The sequence below is a fragment of the Eptatretus burgeri genome, chromosome 6 (assembly GCF_056783735.1).
Source record: "Eptatretus burgeri isolate ZD-2024b chromosome 6, Ebu_testis_v1, whole genome shotgun sequence".
In the NCBI taxonomy this organism is placed as follows: domain Eukaryota; kingdom Metazoa; phylum Chordata; class Myxini; order Myxiniformes; family Myxinidae; genus Eptatretus; species Eptatretus burgeri.
Window position 1 is genome coordinate 45,970,132 of NC_140966.1, and position 20,616 is coordinate 45,990,747.

At 45.8% G+C, this 20,616-nt stretch overlaps 1 protein-coding gene across 12 annotated transcripts in view; it reads right to left on the reverse strand.

Annotated features, from left to right (window-relative positions):
- The window catches only part of LOC147024681 (uncharacterized), a 110,078-nt gene that overhangs the window by 7,189 nt on the left and 82,273 nt on the right, over positions 1 to 20,616 (reverse strand). For 11 of the 12 annotated variants that reach the window (XM_085884827.1, XM_085884826.1, XM_085884820.1 and 8 more), the window contains 3 exons: positions 20,113 to 20,241; positions 15,093 to 15,221; positions 6,345 to 6,473 (listed from right to left, as the gene is read on the reverse strand). In XM_085884827.1, coding sequence (XP_085740953.1) covers positions 6,345 to 6,473; positions 15,093 to 15,221; positions 20,113 to 20,241 — 387 coding nt within the window. The remainder of the gene's footprint in view (positions 1 to 6,344; positions 6,474 to 15,092; positions 15,222 to 20,112; positions 20,242 to 20,616) is intronic. The other variant, XM_085884825.1, reaches the window with a different exon arrangement.

Below are 20,616 nucleotides of genomic sequence, written 5' to 3' on the forward strand. Positions count from 1 at the left end.
CTTTTCAGGTGGTACATGTGTGACCCAAATTTCAAATTGATATGGCGAACAGTTTACGAGTTATTGCACTCACAGCTATAAATGTTGACGCCCAGCCAGCCGGACGGACGATAACAATATCCCCCTTCCGCCACGCTGCGGGGGATAATAAAAACGATCGTACAACTGGACAGCAAGGATGGGTAGGCCTCAAGAAACCCGATAAGACAAGGTCAACAAAAACTCACAAAAAGCACGATTTTTAAAACAAAACCGAACTGGGAACACAGTAAACATGTAGGTGAGAAAATAAACAGTTAAAACGTGACTTTGAGAAAGTCGGCAGAGACCCCTAAGAGAAGCAGCCATCGTCTCAAACCCAGAGCCGGAATTGATGTCATTCTTGATGAGATCAGCAGCAGCGAACAATTCTCCTTTTCTCTGCTTCAGAATCTGTCAGCTTAGCATTTTCATAAAAGCAATTCAGAATATTCGAAGCTGTGCTTCTGAATGTCACCACACTGGCCTTTCTGTGGATGCTGGTGAGAATGATGCCATCACCAAAGTGCTCTGTAAGCTATATTTTCATATGCTTAGCACTGTATATGTCGGAGTCTTGGTCGAATAAATCTCTCATTTTCTACACAAGATCACTGATGGTTATCTGTTCATCGTCTGAAAAAAGCTTCGTCCTTTAAAGTGACAATAGGTCTACCCAAGCAATGCTTCTTGCTTTGGAAAGTGGACTCGTATGGTGATGGTGGTTGTTTCCTTGTTGGGAAATTGATACTGCAGACATGGTGGTAAATAGCATCTGCTGCATGTAAATCCTGAGTGAACTCAATGCCGCTGCAAACTTTCTGTGTCCAACTGTCGACACCATGCTCTATGCAGGCCACACTCAACTGTTGCATGGAAATCTGCTGTTTTGACTGGAAAAACTCCACTGCCCCTTTTTAGGCTTGAGCAATTGGTAGACTGACAGCAGAATAAACAATGTTCACTAAATATAAAACCACAGTGCCTTCAGAAAGTATTCACACCTCTTGACTTTTATCACATTTTGGTGTTACAACCTGAATGTAAAATGGAATAGATAAATATAAAAAAATGTCACCGATCTACACAAAATACCCCATAATGGCAAAGTGAAAACATGTTTTGAGAAAATTTTAAAAACGAATTAAAAACGAAAAGCTGAGATGTTTTGCATCAATAAGTATTCAATCATTTTGCAATGACACTCCAAATTGAGCTCAAGTGCATCCAATTTCCCTTGAGCATCCTTGAGATAACTCTAAAACTTGATTGGTGTCCACCCATAGCCAAGTCAAATTAATGGACATGATTTAGAAAGAAACAACTTTCTAGATAAGAACCCACAGTTGACAGTAAATGTCAGAGCAGAAACTCTACCATGAAGTCCAAGGAATTGTCCGTAGAACTTTGAGATATAATTGTGAGGAAGCAGAAATCAGGGGAAGGAGAGTAAACAATTTCTAGAGTGGTGAAAGGTCGCAAGAGCACTGTGAGCTGCATCAGTAGGAAATTGAAAGAATTTAGGAAATGGAACTACACAGACTCTTCCTTGAGCAAATAGGCAAGGAAGACCTTGGTCAGGGAGGCGATCAAGAACCCAATGACCACTTTGACAGAACTAGTCAGGGCTTTGACTGGGCCACTCAATAACATTATTTTCTTCTTATTCAGGCACTCCAGTGTGGCTTTAGCTTTGTGCTTCAGATCATTGTCCTGCTGAAATGTGAACCTCCTACCCAGTTTCAGATTCATGGCTGACTCAAGCAGGTTTTCATCAAGGATTCTCCTGTACTTTGCACTGTCCATTGTTCCTTCTATTCTCACAAGCTTGCCAGTCTCTGCTTATGAAAAGCAGCCCTATAACATGATGCTGCCACCACCAACCAAGCTTGACAGTAGGGATGGTGTTGACTGGGTGATGTGCAGTGTTAAGCTTTCGCTATGTGTAACGCTTTGAATTTAGACCAAAAAGTTCAATTTTTGACTTCTTTGACCACAAAAAATTTCCCACATGCCTGCTGTATGATCAAGATGCTTTTTTCGGAAACTCCATACGAGCATTTAGATGCGTCTTCTCAGTAACAGATTCTTTCTTGCCACCTGTCCAGAGACCAGCTTTGTGAACGGAATGGGATATTGTTGACTCATGAACACTGACCCCTATTTCAGACATAGAGCCTTGCACATCTTTCAGTCATTGTTGGATTTGAATTGACATCCCGAACCAGTTTCCTGCTTGCTCGGCTGCTGAGTTTGGATAGGGGACTTGATCTGGGGTAGAGCCTGGGTGGTATGATACGTCTTCCACTTCTTGATGATGGATTTCACCATATGGTGTGTGAAGGGATAATGTGGCACTTTGAAATCTTCTTTTAACCCTCTCTTGAACAATACTTCTCCACCATACCATGTCTGACTTCTTTGGAAAGCTCCTTGCTCATCATGTTTGCCTTGTTAGTTGACCAAGTGAGTTGTACCTTAAAACTCCTTAGATAAGTGAGGGAGTTTACTTTTTAAGTGATATACATACAGGTGAAACCTATTGCACCTATTTTGTTACCTTTCAAACAAATAATTCGCTCCTGAAATGATTTGGGGTTAATTAGGCAAAGGGTTTGAATACTTATGTAACTGAGAATCATTCGATTTGCTCCATTAATCTTGCTTATTCACATTTTATCTGCATTTTTTAAACTTTATTACTTGGAGTAGTTTGTGAAGACGAGAAAGGAAGTTTGATTCGAAAGCACCATGAAATAAGCAAGGGTATCATATCAAAATGTAAAAACTTTGGAGGGGTGGGGGGTGAATACTTTTGCAGGCCACTGTACGTCATTGAATTCTAATATCAATATATACAATTCTGTGTAAGAAATATTGGCAGTGCAATCGACGGCCATCTTGGAATATGGTGGCCATTCTAGATTTTTTGGTTGTCCATCTTCTTCATAATTTATTCACTGATAATACTTGTGTGATATTTCATGCATCGATATGTCTCTTTGAACATTCATCCCCTGAATCTAATGTTCAATGAGATATATTGTGCAAGGTCAGCACCAAGCGGCCATCTTTAACACGTGAAGGCATCAAATGCATGATATTCTTTATGACAGCCTGATTCACATTTTGCAAAATGTGAAGTTGATTTTGTTGCAGTTCTTTCGTATTATTTGGCAAAGCTCGATATTTCTTGAGCTCCCAATCAATTATTTTTATACATGTTCAATGGCATTCCTGTCACCGGATGACGGGATTTGAGCAAAGCCTTCAGGACCCCATTATTTGACGATAGGAAGAAAAGCACGGGGTGCCTTTCCTGGGTCAGATTGTGGTGGTGTGTGAAGGGGTGGTGCTGAGGTGTCGTCCACCAGACGGCGATCTCGTCAGGTTAATCTGAGGCAGTCCCTTCGGGTGGGTGCCTGGAACGTCCTATCTCTAAAAAAAGGACGATCACCTGTCTGGTATTATCTGGGCTCCAGGGTTTGAACATCGGCATTGCAGCATTCTCTGAGGTCCAGAGACTGAATAGTGGTGAGATCATGGCAGGTGGTTACACCTACTATGCCTGGTGTTGGCTTAAAGGCGAGACTGGTGGGCTTGGGATCCTCGAGTACTGAATTCAAATCCCACTTGGCTGTTGCATTAACACCAGGTGGAGTTGATTCAGCCTGTCATCCTTCCGAGGTCAGCAAAAATGAGTACCAGCTTGCTGGTATCCTGTGTTGGAATGGTGAGCCATCCAAGCACTCCAATGATAAAAGAGGTAACGCCAGTCAATGAGCATATTCGGAGACTGAGGATTTGTGACTCCTTGAGTGTCATTTCCCTGGTCTTAGTATTTGCTCTGACTGAAAAAAGTGATCTCACTGTGAAGGAGACTTTCTATGCCGCACTCGAGTTTGTGGTTGATCAGTGCCCAGGTGAGATGCTCTTCTAGTCTTGGTGGATTTCAATGCATCAACTGGAACTGATAGGGATGGTTATGAAACATGTGTTGGTACCCATGGTTCTGCAACTGTGAACCAGAATAGCACTACGTTCCTAGAATTTTCAAGAGGTCGTGGACTTAGGGTGGCTGGTTCATGGTTTCAGCATCGACAGCCTTATCGCTGGACTTGGTATTGTAATGCTGATGGTATGGCAAAGGAGATTGACCATGTGCTTGTTCATGGGTGCTGGAGGACAATTCAGAACTGCAGGATCTACCGGAGTGCTCAGTTCCTCAATTCCGACCACAGACTTATTGTAGCACCTCTGAAGTTGCAACGTAAATCCAGGAGAATGGTATCCCAGCCCAACGGTAACAAGCTCAAGGATGAGGGGGTAGCTGAGGAGTTTGTGAACAGGCTGAGTGGGGATTTGGGGAATCCTGAAGAGCTGTGGAGTGCCTTCAAGACAACCACCCTTGATGTTGTCGGTGGAAGTCTAGGAACCCAGTCAGGCGAGGAAGAACTTTGGTCACTGGTATCTGGTGTCCCTTGGAGACAGAGTCACAGGGTCATGGTTAATGGCAGAGATGAGCTGTTCAGGCAGTTGAGGAATAAAAAACTGTATGTGCGCTGATGGTGGACAAGGAGGCCGATGTGCGAGGAATCTGTGAAGAGGTAGAGCATCACCTGTGGTCAAGTGATTTTCATCCTGCGTACAGAGGAATTTGTGCATTGCAAATCTTCCAAGCCCATCATTCAGTGTACTGCAGTTAGAGTTGAGGTTGGTGTGCTCTTGACAGAGGAGTCCAAATTGAAGGCTCACTGAGCTGGTTACTTTAAACGGTTGTACCAGGCTGATCCACCAGCTCTTGAGTTGGACGTCAGGGGTGTAACTATCCATATTGCTGTCTGTCCCTCCACTCAACTGTGATCCACCTTCATTTATGGAAATACAGGCTGTGGTGAACCGGTTGAAAGGGGGTAAAGCTCCTGGGATCAGTGAAATCCATGCTGAACTTCTCAAGGCTGGTGGAAATGCTGTATTCGTGTCATTGCATGCAGTTCTGTGCTCTGTTTGAAGCACAGGCATAATCCCAACTGACTGGAAGAGAGCCTTGTTGTCCCCCTCAGGAAAGTGAAGGGTGATCGCCAGGACTGCAACAACTACCGAGGGGTGACACTGCTCTGAGTGCCAGGCAAGGTCTTTGCTGGAATAATTTTTGATAGGGTTCACCACCATCTGCTTTAGCAGATGGTGGGAAACCCAGAGATGGCAGATGCCCAAAGCAGTCAGGCTTTCCACCAAAGTGGTCAACGAATAACCGTATCCATGCTCTTCAGATCCTCAGCATACACAGACGAGAGTTTTGGCAGGGGCTTCTCACAGGTGATGTTTGGTTTCATGTATACACTAATATATGCAGGAAATTTGATTGTGTTCAAATCACAGATTGTTAAAATTAAGTTTATTTACAATAAAGGGTGATTATTGTACTTTGGCAGGTCAGCTTATCAGCATATTTTTCAAATATAAAACTAAAAAAAGAAAAAAAGTGGAATAACAAAACAAAACAGCTTTAAAAGGAAAGCGAGAGCTAAGTATACATGTTTTAAGAATGAAAATATGCTAATCTTAATTTTTAAAATCTCCTTCATCAAAGCAACCAGATGTGGATGGTGATGCATCCATTGTGGAGGAAATAATGTTTGTAATCTCAAAATGGTTCATTTCTAAAGTTGAGGAAAATGAAAGTGTACACCACTGCAGGACACTTGATAGATCACCGCAAACATCTTCTTTGAAGAGTGTAAAATGTTACGTTTGCTCACATGCAGTTTACCCCCACTTTCAAGTCTGTCAAAACACCATCACTCACAAAGGCAATTATGGGTGAGGTATCCCTTTGAACCGAGCTCCTTGGACTTTCGCTCCCCCACCCTGGGCTCCCGAGAGAAAAATCCGGCCACTATAGTATGTAGAGGTTTGAACAGCGGTCGGTAAACCGGCCGCTCGGGTGTATGGAGATTTGAATAGCGGCTGGGAAAACGCCAATAGGGTTCACAGGATGAACCAAGTCAGAGTTACCTTGGATAACTAACGCTTGATTTTATTACCACTGAAGAAATTGAGTTTGGTAAATCCTTGATGATCTGGGTAGAGCCTGGGTGGTATGATACGTCACAGTTGGCACGAAAAATTAGTTCCCCCATCTTAGCATTAGCACACATTCCCACAAAATGGCATTCTAAATCACTTACTGCATGTTAACAATCCCAACATTTGAAACACACTAATGCTCGAGATGTGCCAAATCACAGGCAAAATAAGGAATTGCCTACAGTAGAGCAACAGAGATCAAAATATCATTGTAAGGAACAGAAGGTCGAGCTCACCAGATTCTGGTTGAATCTCAATGTATGCCTCCATAGTTTCTGATACACACTCCTTTTGCTTCATGGCAATGTGGAAAGATTCTTCAGAAGTAGATATTGGTTTTGCCATGTCAATGACATCCATTTCATCTGCAAACAATTTCATGCCATTCCAATGAAGAGATGCCAAGGCAAAATCAAACTAGCATCCGTTGAAGACAAAGTCTTCGATATCCCCCGCCATAGTAAATGAGGACAAGTAGCAAAAGGCACCAGTTCAATTTATTATTGATGTGTGTACCAAATTTCATAAAGAAATAGTTAATAGTTTTGCAACTAAGCTCTGGAAACAAAGGTTAACCTCAATCAATTATTTCTTAATACCCAACTTGTTTCCATGGAAAGTGACAGAAATTTTTTGGGGGAAATCTCTAAGTATCAAAAGGCACCAGTTCACTACTTCCTTGATATGTGTACCAAATTTCGTAAATATATCTTGAGGGGATTTGTAGTTAAGCTCCGGAAACGAAATGTGACGGACGGACGGAACCCATTTCTATATCCCCCGCCAACTTCGTTGGTTGGTGGGGGATAATTAAGTTTTGAGAAAATGTGCATTAGCAATTTTTCCCAAGTTTCAGAAGTGACTATTCAACATAACATAATCTAATAAATAAGTTTAAAAAAAAAACTTAAAAAATAAAAAAGAAGGAAAATATATTTTCACGCAAATAACCCACCCCCTGATATTCTCCGCACCGATGAAAAAAGTGCTCCAAGAAAATTTCAGGCACGTATAACCCACATACTGGTATACCCTGCAGGCAAGCTTTCCTCTCCACCTGACCAGGAGATAAGAGATCTCCACATTTCCAGCACCCGACACGGCTTTGTCACATGCCAACGAACGGCTCTTTTCAAATGCAATTGCAGTAAATAACCAATCGACTTTATCTTGTCTTGTCAAAGGGTTGTTGTAATAATTAAAGTTCACTGCACCGATGTGGCACAAACCAGCGTGGTTTCTGGAACCAATGAGACTGGTAACCACGCAGCTCATCCATTAGATATGTGTAAATACCCTGCAGGTTGTTGAATTTCATATCATTCCACGAAATTTCACATTATATCATTTCACATTCCTTTCTCAAAAACTCCCCCCTCACCCTTCTCCCTCAACTCTCCCCCCTCACCCTTCTCCCTCAACTCTCCCCTCTCAACCTTCTCCCACCAATCTCCCCGTTCTCAAAGATGCCCCCATCACATCCAAAAAGCTGCCTCCTTCCCCTGCCCTCTCACTTCCATCTCACCCCTCCACCTCCTCCAATCTTCAACTGCCCTCTGCCCCATCTCTAATTACTCCCCACTGTTACCTTAAAAAGGCTTTTAAGTGTGTTTTGCCAAGTTTTCCATAATGATCTTCCTCTTTAGGATTGTCCCTCTGAAGCTGACCGACAGAAACAGCAATGCATTGAGGAAGATGTACGAGATGCTGCCCAAAATAAACGAAGAAGCTTGCACATATTCTCCAAAGGATCACGTGTCTGTTTAAGTTTTGTCTTCCTGCGCCTAATCCCATCACTACTGAGCCTTTTCTCCTCCTCTCCCCAAGCTCTTCTGCAATCCCCCACGCTCTGTCAACAACTCTCCCTCCCTCCCCCACTCCTCCTTTATCCTACCCTCCCCCTCTCCTCCCGTCCTTAATCCATAACAGTGTGGGGACCTCAAACATTCAGAGCCTTCGCTCAAACCTGATATCTTTCCATACAGGTTGCCACTGACAAATCAGACATAATCTGCCTAACAGAAACTTTCCTCCTTCAAGACGTCTCTGACACCCTTGTATCTCTCCCTGGTTACTCCCTCCTCCGGTATGACAGACCTGAGCCTCGTCCTGGCGGCAGAGTTGCTTTCTTCATCAAAAACTCCATTCCTCTCTTGCCTTCATCAAAAAGTCGAGCCCTCACTCCCACAAATCCACAGGAATACCTCTGGCTATGGCTTCCTCTCCACTCCCACCTCACGTTTATTTTTGTGTTGTACCGTCCACCAAACAGTGATGACGCAATTTACACATCGCTTCCCAAAAACATGGACCAACCTCCATCCTCTCATCCCAACTCTCCCTTCCTCATATGTGCTGACATCAATTGTCATCATGCCAGTTGGCTGGGTGTTGGTACCTCCCTCACTTGCCATGGTACTTCAGCAAAAGACTTCTGCAACTTATTGGGACTGACAATCTATCTTCTTCCTGACACAGAGCTCAACCAATGGTACTGCATCTCCTCTGGACATGATTTTGACCAATTTCCCTGAAAATGTCTGCTGTTCTTCCTGTGCTCCAATCGGTTCATCGAAACACATGCTTGTCAAAGTAGATATCTCTCTGGCAGTAATTAGAGGACCACCTCAGCATGGTCAAGTCTGGCATTTCACTCAGCCCGACCAGCAGGGACTTCAAGCAGCCATCAAACTTCTAGACAGGTCTCCCATCTCTACTTCCTCTGACATCAACTCATCCTGGGAATTCTTCCAAAGAAATTCTGTCTGTCTCTGTCACACACAGATTTATCCCATCTAGTCTTCAGTTGTCCTGCTCTTCCTCCCAACCATGATACACTGAAGCTTCTGGAGAGGCAGTTGTCCTGAAACGACTTCCCTTCGCCTCATGGAAGGCAAATCCAACTGAAGGCAATCTCAGTTCCTTCCACAAAGCTTGGAACAAGGGTGTGTCTCTTTCCTCAAATGGCCGTACAGCTGACACTGCACACAAAAAGGCTGAATGCCTGAACTCCATGTTTGCTTCCAAATCTTGTGTTACAAACCCATTGCTTTCTATACCCACCATACCCAGTCATACCCAGCTGTTCCGAGGCTGTGTCCTTTTCTCCCGACAAGGTGCAGATTTTGCTGTCAAATCTCGACTCCGATTCTGCAATCAGTTTTGACGGCATCAGCCCAAGTGTCCGAAAAACCTGCTCTGCTGCTCAAGCTCACCCTCTCTCGATTCCATTCAGCCTCTCATTTGCTCAACACCATCTGCCATCTGCTTTGAAATCAACAAACATTACCGCTCTGCAAAAAAAACAGGTGCAAAAACAGATCCCTGCAACCACAGACCAATCAGCCTTCTCCCCAATCACCAACAAAGTTATGGAATCCATCATCGCTTCCAACATTAAATCCTTCCTCTTCTCCAATGGCCTGATTTCTGATCATCAATTTGGATTCAGACCAGGTCACTCTTCCCTGGACTTGCTGCTCCTGCCTTCCCGACAATGGATGGAGGTCCTCAATGCCAGAACTGAGATCAGAGTCATCTCCCAGGACATATTGCGTGCTTTTGATATGGTCTGGCACCCTGCCGTGCTCACCAAAACTTTCTTCATATGGTATCCAAAGCAATCTCCAACCATGGCTCGATAGACTTCCTCTCCTGTTGCAGTCAACGTGTGCCTTTCAATGGAATTCTCTCATCCCCTCTTACTGTCCAGGCTGGAGTTCCTCAAAGCAGTGTTCTGGGCCCTGTGCTTTTTCTGGTTTTCATCAATGATCTCTCCAACTCTCTGGAAAATCCTCTTCATCTCTTCGCTGATGACTTATCCCAATGCTGTAAGATTTGTCATCCCTCAGATGAGCAAGCAGCAGCCTCTCCATGCTCTGCAGATCTGGATAAAATCACAAGCTGGTCCAACACTTGGAATATGTCTTTCAATCTTGACAAACTCACACTCTCACTATGTCTCGCCGAAAGAACCGTCTGGAACCCCCCCCCCCCCGCCACCCCAATATACTTTCTCAACAATCCTCTTGAAGAAGACCCTTCTGGGTATCACTATTTGTCAGGATCTTTCCTGGGAAAGCCACAATTACAAGCTGGCCTCCAAAGCCAGTCACCGACAGGGCATCCTCAGTCATGAAAGGTCCTTTCTTGGCACACCTGAGCTGCTGACCACGTACAAAGCTTTCATCCACAGCCTGATGTAGTCCTGCTCTCCCCTCTGGGCTGGTGCTTCCGCCTCTCACATTTCCCGGTTTCACGCTGTGGAAATCAAGGTACTGAGGATCATCAGCATCTCCCGCGATGAGGTTGAGTCTTTGTCTCTCTCACTCTCTCACCACAGGCAGGTCAGTGGTCTTTCTGTCTTCTGCAATCTCCTCTCCGGCCTCGCCCCCCCCACCCCCCTGCTCTGTCTGCAATCTCTCCCTCCCATATTTCTGCAGGGTGGTCATGGTCCGCCAGCAACCCCACTGGTAAAACTACCAAAATCAAGAATCACTACTCACCTTCATTCTTTCATTGTTCCCACATTTGGAATAAACTCCCATTCTCTCTTCAATCCCACTCTTCCCTCCAGGTCTTCAAAACAGCTGTTCACCACCATCTCTTATCTTCCCTCATCCAAAACCATGACCTTCTCTGCACCCATTAATCCACCCAAACCAACCTCCTTCAAATTCCCTGCTTTCCTTCATGAAAGTCCCTGTAGTGTAACAACCTGAAAGTCCCTGTAGTGTCCATCTTGTTTACCCTGTTTAAACCACCCCATCCCTCTGCCTTCCACAGATCTCCTAATGTCTCTGGTCACCACTGTTTTGTGCTTCTCTCCCGCCCCTCCTGTCTCCTGTTCCCCTTGTGCGTTGTGTAAGCTCTCATACAAGCCTCAACAATGTATACAAAAAAAAAAGCAATCATTTAAAAGTCAGTATTTACAGGCAAAAAGCAAAAGGCACAAAAGAGCAGATTTAACCTTAACACATATTCCTATACAATTGTATTTACACAAAAGACACATTGCCATCATTCAATTGGGGAGAAGACGCCAACAAGAAGAACTTGATAAGAAAAGTACGGAGTGTGGGGTGGACTCCATCTCTCACCTCACAGAACCCAACGGGGCTGCGCCAGCCCAAATATATGGGGAGGGAGGGGAGAAAGGATGGGGAGATTGGTGGTGGAGTGGTGATGCAGTGCGATGGGACGCGGAGCCGTGTCTGAGACATCCAGACCCAGTCGGGAAGTCCTCTCTGGCATGCAAGACATGTGAACTGCAAGCAGCTCACACACGAATGGCTTTCTGTTCCATGCTCTAACGAGAATAGCTCAGACAGGCAAATTCCTCTTCGAGGCATCCCCGGTACACCAGCTGCAAACAACTCAGTCTCCGCCATGCACCTGAGACAAGCAGCCCTGCATGGACCAAGCTACACTCTGGGCTTTCTACACTGCTCTCTTCTGCACCATAAGCTCTTTCCTCTTCTCCACCGCACTCTGCGCAACTGTCTTCTCCTCTCTGGACAAGCTTTCAGGACACCAACAATGACCATCTCTAAGCTCCTTTTTCCCCACAGGACATAGCTTTCTTCGTGCGAGCCTCTTCCTCTCAATGGTGCACATCCAATGTTGGCAAGTCCATGACGCAGTTTGTGGAAAATGCCACAGTTTCTGAGGGAACTTCAACACAGTCCCGACTCCTTTCACATGCCCAAGGCTGTGACGAGGGCCCCTGCTCCCTTGCGCACAAGCGTTCATTGTACAGTGCACCACTGTATCCTGCATTGGAGATGTGCCACGTTTTATTACATATCGGAAAAATGTTGCACTTCGTTCCACTGACTTGAATGTGAGAAGGGACAACGTCCGATGCGGTGAAGGTAATCCAATTGGCCCAAAGGATTAATGACCACACATGGACTGAGGGAAGACCGATGGGGTGAAGGAGTTGTCAAAATGAGGATTTGTGAAGGGGATTATTGGTTGAGTGAGAAAGGCAGAATGTTTGGAATGGACTGATGGAGAATGAAAGTAGCAGAGAAGGGAATTGTTGGAACGGACTGATGGGGGATGGAAGTAGCAGCGGGTGGGGGGGGGAATTGTTGGAACGGACCGATGTGGTGAAGGAGGAAAAATTGAAAGGAGCAGAGGGTTTGGAATAGACTAATGAGGGTTGAAAGTAGCAGATGGGAAATTTTTTTTTTTTTTTGTATACCTTGGTCGAGGCTCGTATGAGAGCTAACACACAACTCACAGCAAGGGGGCATGAGACAAGAGGGGCGGGAGTGGGAGGGACAAAACAGTGGGGAACAGACACATTAGGTGAACTGTGGAAATGAGAGGGATGGGGATGGGACGGGGAACATGGCGAAGAGAAGATGGACATTACAGGGACTTTCAGGAAGGAAAGCAGGGGAATTGAAGGAAGTGGGCTTGGGTGGATTATCAGGGGTAGAAAAGATCGAGGATTTGGATGGGGGATGATAAGAGGTGGTGGTGAATAGCTGTTTTGAAAGCCTGGAGGGATGAATGGGAATGAATAGAGTGAGGAAGTTTATTCCAAAGGCGGGAAAAAAAGAGAAATGAAAGAGTGAAGATGAGCAGCGATTCGTGATTTTGGTAGTTTTACCAGAAGGGGGTTGTTGGCGGACCTTGAGCGCCCTGTGGAAATGTGGTGGGGACAAATCGCAGAGAGAGCAGGGAGGGGGGGCAAGGCTGGAGAGGAGTCGGTAGAAGACAGAAAGACCACCGACCAACCTGCGGTGATTGAGTGAGAGGCCCAAAGACTCAGCTTCATTGCGGGAGATGCCGATGATCCTAAATGCCCTGGTTTCGACAGCGTGAAGCCGAGAAAGGTGGGAGGCAGGAGCACCAGCCCAGAGGGGAGAGCAGTACTCCATCAGGCTATGGACAAAAGCTTTGTAAGTGGTCAGGAGCTCAAGAGGGCCGAGGAAGGACTTTGCACGATGGAGGATTCCCAGTCGGCGACTGGCTTTTGAGGCGAGGTTGAAATGTGACTTTCCCAGGAAAGGTCATGGCAGATAGTGAGACCCAGAAGCTTGAAAGAAAAGACTTCTTCCAGAGGATTGTTGAGAAAGTGGATGGGGGAGTTTTCTAAACGGTCCTTTCGAAGAGACATAGTGAGAGTGTGAGATTTGTCTGGATTGAAAGACATGTTCCACGTGTTTGACCAGTTTGTGATTTTATCCAGATCTGCAGTGTGCAAAGAAGCTGTTGCTTGCCGGTCTGAGGGATGACAGATGGTACGACAGAGGGTCGAGTCGTCGGCAAAGAGAAATAGAGGATTTTCCAGAGAGTCGGAGAGATCATTGATGAAAACCAGAAAAAGAACAGGGCCCAGAACGCTACCTTGAGGAACTCCAGCATGGACAGGAAGAGGGGATGAGAGAACTCCATTTAGGGCCACACGTTGACTGCGACAGGAGAGGAAGTCTGCGAGCCATGAGTGGAGATGGCCTTGAATACCATGGGAAGAGAGTTTGGTGAGTAGTGCAGGGTGCCAGACTGTGTCAAAAGCACGTGATATGTCCAGGGATACGGCTCGGATTTCCTGTCTGGCATTGAGGACCTCCATCCATTGATGGGAGAGCAGAAGCAGCATATCCAGGGTAGAGTGACCTGGTCTGAAACCAAATTGATGATCGGAAATCAAGCCATTGGAGAAGATGAAGGATTTCATGTCTGAAGCGATGATGGATTCCATAACCTTGCTGATGATTGAGAGAAGGCTGATTGGTCTGAAGTTACAGGGATCTGTTTTTGCACCTTTTTATGCAGGGCAGTGATGTTAGCAGATTTCCAAGCAGATGGCAGATGACCTTGAGCAAATGAGAGAGTGAATAGAACAGAGAGGGTGAGCAAGAGCAGAAGAGCAGGCTTTGAGGACACGTTGGCTGATGCCGTCTGGACCGGTTGCAGAATCTGAGTCGAGGTTTGAAAGCAAGCTCTCCACCTTGTCAGGAGAAAAGTACACAGAGTCCAGGGACGAATTCCCAGGATGTTGATGTTTGAGAAAGTAGTGATAGGAGACCAGTCTGAAAGTTTGATGGCTGCTCGGAGACCCTGCCAGTCGGCTTGAGTGAAATGCCAGACTCGACGGCGGTGAAGTGGTTCTCTGATAACAGCCAGAGAGATGTCCACTTTGTTGTTGGAACAGATTGATGGGGTGAAGGAGGAAAGAGTAAAAGGAGCAGGTGGAGTTGGGGGGGGAGACATCACACTGGGGAAATACAAACTAACCTCAATGCATGCCACCCGAAACACTTGCAGTAGACAAGGGGCAAAGGGTCTACCTAACTTATGGACTATTGAAATAACTCATCCTCAGGTCGCCGACTTGTCCATATATGGTCCCCCCCCCCCTCGGGTGTGTTTCCAAAACCATCGCAACATGTAGGTACAATATGCGAAAAATAACTGTGATGAAAGATATAACAATTAAACTTACAACAAAAACTTCCTCTTTTTTTTTTAATCCCCTTGGATCATTTAAATGGGCCCCCTGTTATGTCATGTGCTGTATATTTTGCACACGAGTATACCCCACAGTTGGAATTTTTGGAACCAATTCAATGAATAACCCAAGGGTTATTTGTATGAAAATACTGCATGACTGGCAACCCCAAGGTGGCATTTGTGGCCTAAGTTTGCACATTCTGTGCGGTCTACCAGAAAAACAGGCTCAAATGCAATTCCCTCTCCTTTGGTGATGGTCATTGTGGATGAGGTGTCGAATGTTAAGCATGTCAGAGTAACGTTGGATAACTCATGCTTGATTTTATTCGCACACGAGTAGTTGGAGAAATCCCAAAAAATGGGATTCTAAGAACTTACCTACGTGTTCACAATCCCAATGTTTGAAACACACTAATGCTGGAGATGTGCGAATTTACAAGTAAAACAGGTAATTGGCTGCAATAGAGCAAAGGAGACCAAAAATACCATTGCAGGATGAAGAAGAGCAAACTCACCAGATTCCGGTTGTATCTCAATGTCTGCCTCCATGGTTTCCGATTCACACTCCTTTTGCTTGAGAGCAAGATGTAAACATTCTTCAGAATGAGATATTGGTTTTTCCATACCAACCACACTCATTTCATCTGCAAACAATTTCATACCATTCGAATGTAGAGTTGCCAAAGTGAAATTAATTCAAGATTTGAGAAAATGTGTATTACCACTTTTTCCCAAGTTTAAATATACAATCAGAGATGGGGAATCCCCCACCATTTAAAAATAATTGAAATCAGATAAGCATTTTTCCATTTATTACAAAAACATTTTGTCAAGATGGCCGCCCCAGTCAGCCATCTTGGATCCCGCCACACCCAAAATCAATCTGGTTCTTCCTTTTCAGGTGGTACATGCGTGACCCAAATTTCAAATCGATATGGCAAACAGTTTATGAGTTATCGCACTCACAGCTAAAAATGTTGACGCCCAGCCAGCCAGCCAGCCGGACCACCCCAATCAGTCATACCCAAAATCAATAGGGTTCTTCCTTTTCAGGTGGTACATGTGTGACCCAAATTTCAAATAGATATGGCGAACAGTTTATGAGTTATCGCACTCACAACTAAAAATGTTGACGCCCAGCCAGCCGGACGGACGGACGACCCGGGTGACAACAATATCCCCATTCCACCATGCGGCGGGGGATAAAAAGTTGAATTTTCAACATAATATAATACAAAATTCAACATATTTGACAAAATCTGATAATATGCTTTTTGACCCACAATAATAGAACACTAATTCAAATTATCTGTAGAGGCTCAGTGCTGTGGTTATACACATCAGAATTATGGCTTGCAGCATTCGTACAATTTTGACTGAAACTTGTGAGACAGTAAATGAACACAAGAAAAACAGCAATTTTCAGGTAGTTTCAGGTTGAAAGTGGAAGCATGAGCATTAATCTTGTGTCGGTGTGAGAAATCTGGAGAAAAAAAGCTTTCACTTTAGGTCTCATGGACAATACACACCCACAATCTTGATCAGATATTTCTGGAGAAAAATAGTGCAGCTTATACATGAGTGATTACAGGACGTGTTTAAGGTAAGGAGCTGCTGTAAAATGTTGCCCACTAAAGAGATGGAAGGTTAGTCTTTGTAAAGTCGCTCGGTTAAGGATCTATAGTTTTGTAAAAAAGCCAGCGATCTTGCTAAAACTATGGCCGATCGGGACGTCTGGGAAGGGGATGTGAAGCCTGTCTCGGCCAAGGCCACAAGATGATGAAATGTTCACAATACAAATATTTGAAACATTAATGCTGGAGATGTACCATTTCATACGTCAAACAAACAATTGGCTCCATTCAAGCAAAGGAGACCAAAATATCACTGCAGGGTACAGAAGGTGGAGCTCACCAGGTTCAGATTGTATCTCAATGTCTGCTTCCACAGGGTCAGGTATGGGAGCATGTGCCAGAACAGCGCGTCGCTGCGTCCACTTTCCGCCGGTACTCCAGAGGCTTCCGTCTGGCCTTCCCCCAGGCAGATGCCAGGCCCATCCCCATCTCCTTGAGATGCTGGTCAACCTGCTGCAACCACGAGGCACGTGGTCGGCCCATTGGCCTCCTCCACTCACGAGACTCCCTCGCTGAGAGAATCTGGTGAGCAGGATCAGCGTGAGGAAAATGAGATACATGTCCATGCAGCCACAACTGACGCTCACGGACCATGCAGGAAACAAATCTCATCCGAGTCTCTCTCAGCAACCGCTCGTTGGACACAAAATCCGACCAGTGATAGCCACGGATTCTCCGAAGAGACCTGGTACCAAAGGAATTAAGTCTCCGTCTCAGATCCTTGGTCAGAGTCCAAGTCAAGCATCCATAGAGCAAGACTGGAAGCACCAAGGACCTGAAGACACGGACTTTCGTCCTCCCGCACAGGTACAGCACCACACCCCATGATCCAGTGAATCCATGACTCCCCAGGCCCGACCCAGACGTCTATTGACCTCTGACTCACAGCCAGCAGAGACATGAATATCAATGCCAAGGTAAGTGAATCTCTCCCCGACCTCAAAATCCTCACCACAAACAGACACAGACAGGTCAGCAGCATCGAAGATGTCAGTGAAAGCCTGGATCTTGGTTTTGTCCCAAGAAACCCGTAATCCCAGTGGCTCCGACTCCTCGTTCAGCACCTTGAGGGCCCCCAAAAGGATATCTAAAGTCTCTGCAAAGATGACTGCATCATCTGTGAAATAAAGGTCCGAGATCTTGACATTCCCAAACGATGCACCGCAGCTTGATCTTTCCGACATCCTCCCTAAAATCCAGTCCATACAAGTGCTGAAAAGTGTGGGGGCAAGTACACACCCCTGACGAATTCCAGTAACAACTGGAAATAAGTCAGAGATGGTACCACCACACTTCACAGCACACTCAGTACCAGAGTAGAGTTCAGACATCAGATCGATCAGTTTTGCTGTCACCCCACGAAGCCCAAGAATCCTCCAGAGGGCATCCCGATTCACTGAATCGAACACTTTACAGAGATCAACATAGGCTGCAAACAGCCCCTGCCGAAACTCTCGTCTGCGTTCGGTGAGGACACGAAGAGCAAGGATACGGTCAATCGTTGACCTCTTTGGTGTAAAGCCTGACTGCTCTGGAGGCTGGTGCTCAAGCAGATGGTGGTGAACCCAATCAAGAATTATCCGAGCAAAGACTTTGCCTGGCACTGAGAGCAGCATCACCCATCGGTAGTTGTTGCAGTCTTGGCGATCACCCTTCCCTTTCCAGAGAGGGACAACAAGGCCCCTCTTCCAATCAGTTTATGATGATGCCTGTGTTTCAGGCAGAGCACAAAACTGCATGCAATGACATGAGTGCAGCATTGCCACCAGCCTTGAGAAGTTCAGCATGGATGCCAAAGATCCCTGGAGCTTTCCCCGTTTCAACAGGTTCACCGCAGCCCGTGTTTCCACAAGCAAAGGTGGACCACAGTTGATTGGAGGGTCAGCAACAGGGATTGTAACACCCCTGACGTCCAACTCGACAGCTGGTAGATCAGCCTGGTACAACCGCTCAAGGCAACTGGCCCAGCGGGCCTTCACTTCAGACTCTTCTGTCAAGAGCCTACCACTCTCTGCTCTAACTGCAGTGCTCCGAGGGATGGGCTTGGATGAACGCAATGCACGAATTCCCCTGTAAGCGGGACGAGAATCACCTGTCCACAGGTGATGCTCTTCCCCCTCACAGATTCCTCACACATTGGCCACATTGTCCACCCTCAGCACATGAAGAGTGTTATGCCTCAGCTCCCTGAACAGCTCAGCTCTGCCATTCAGCCTGGCCCTGCGACTCTGGTCAATGGTATCCAGTGTCCCTTGAGAGACAAAATTCTTCTTTGCCTTGCTGTGAGTTCCAAGACATCCAGCGGCAACATCAAGGAAGGTGGTCTTGAAGGCACTCCACAACTCTTCAGGACACCCCAAAGCACCCAGACATCCCAAATGTCCACTCAGCCTGTCCGCAAACTCCTCAGGTACTCTCTCATCCTTGAGCTTGCCAACATCCAGCCTCGGCTGCGATGGTACCATTCTCCAGGATTTAAGATGCAGCTTTAGAGTTGCTACTACAAGCCGGTGGACAGTATTGAGGAACTGAGCACTTCGGTAGACCCTGCAGTTCTGGATCATCCTCCAGCGACCATCAACGAGGACATGGTCAATCTCCTTTGCCACACTGCGTTGGAATACCAAGTCCAGCGATGAGCTTGTGGGCGCTGAAACCATGAACCAGCCACCCCAAGTCCATGACTTCTTGCAAAGTCAAGGAACTTAGTGCTATTCTGGTTCATAGTTCCTGACCCATGGGGACCAACACATGTCTCATAACCATCCCTATCAGTTCCAGTCGATGCATTGAAATCCCCCAAGACTAGAAGTGTATCTCGTCTGGGGCACTGATCAACCACAGACTCGAGCGTGGCGTAGAATGTGTCCTTCACGGTGAGGTCACTCACCTCAGTCGGAGCATAGACAGAGACCAGGGAAATGACACCTAAGGAGTGACGAATCCTTAGTCTCATAATACGCTCATTGACCGGTGTTACCTCAATTATCATTGGGGTCAGCTTATTGGACACAGCTACAGCACCTCCTTGAGTATGGTAACCATCAGAGCGACCAGACCAATAGTCGGTGTAACCACCCACCATTATCTCGCCGCAATCCGCTCTCCGAACCTTAGAGAGCGCTGCAATACCGATGTCAAACGCTTGAGCTCAGATGATAACAGAGACAGGTGATCATCCTCTCTTAGGGATAGGACATTCCAGGCACCCACCCGAAGGGTCTGCCTCAGGTTAACCCAAGGCGACTGCCGTCTGGTGGACGACACCTCAGCACCACTCCGACACACTCTCCTGCAATCTGACCCAGGGATGTTAATCCGTGCTTTCCCTCCTTTCATCAAAGATTGGGGGTCCCAAAGGCTTTGCCCCAATCCCATCATCCGGTGAGCTGCCCTGCAAAGGGAAGCTGCACAGGAGGTACTCCCACGGAGTGGGTTTTCAGATTTTTTTGCGTTTTTGTGTTTTGCAGAATGAAGGGTTTTACGGTGGCCGGAGTGCAAATCCTGCCACCACCCCCCTTATAAAAAGTAACCCAACTGCAGGAGTACGTCCGCAGACACAGTTGGGCACTAGATATAGATGGCCGTTTGCTCACAAGGAGCTCCTCCGCCCATTGACAGGTTTTGTTATTAATCCTGCTGGGTGTCCATATCCAAACACCCTCCTCACCAGAAAACCTGGTGGGGGGAGACGGTTTAGTCGCCGACAACCCAACCATGGAACAACTTAGTGGAGGTTTACATGGTACCTGAAGCAGGTCACAGATCTAACCTGACCTGACAATAATATTCGAAACATTAATGCTGGAGATGTACCATTTCACACATCAAACAAACAATTGGCTCCAATCGAGCAAAGGAGAACAAAATAGAACTGCAGGGTACAGAAGATGGAACTCACCAGGTTCAGGTTGTATCTCAATGTCTGCCTCCACAGATGCCGATTCACATTCCTTTCGCTCCATACCACCAGGTAAAGATTCTTCAGAAGTAGATGTTGGATTTGCCGTGTCAACTGCATCAATTACATCTGCAAACAATTTCATGCCATTCAAATGTAGCAAAATTAAATTAAGTTTCGAGAAAATGTAAATTCCCACTTTTTCCCAAGTTTTGGAAGTGATTATTCAAAATAATATAATCTGATAATTCTCTATTCTACCCACAATAATGCAACACAAAGTCAAATTCTCCATCGAGGCCCAGTGCTGTGGTTAAAAACATCAAATTATGGTTGACAACATTGATACAATTTGAACTTCACCCTTTGAGACACTAAATGAAAACAAGAAAAACAGCAGTTTTCAGGTAGTTTCTAGTTCATATGAGGCTACTGTGACAGTCATCAATATATGTGTTTGTTATCACTTTGCAACGATGGCCGAAAGACATCTGAGAAGGTGTT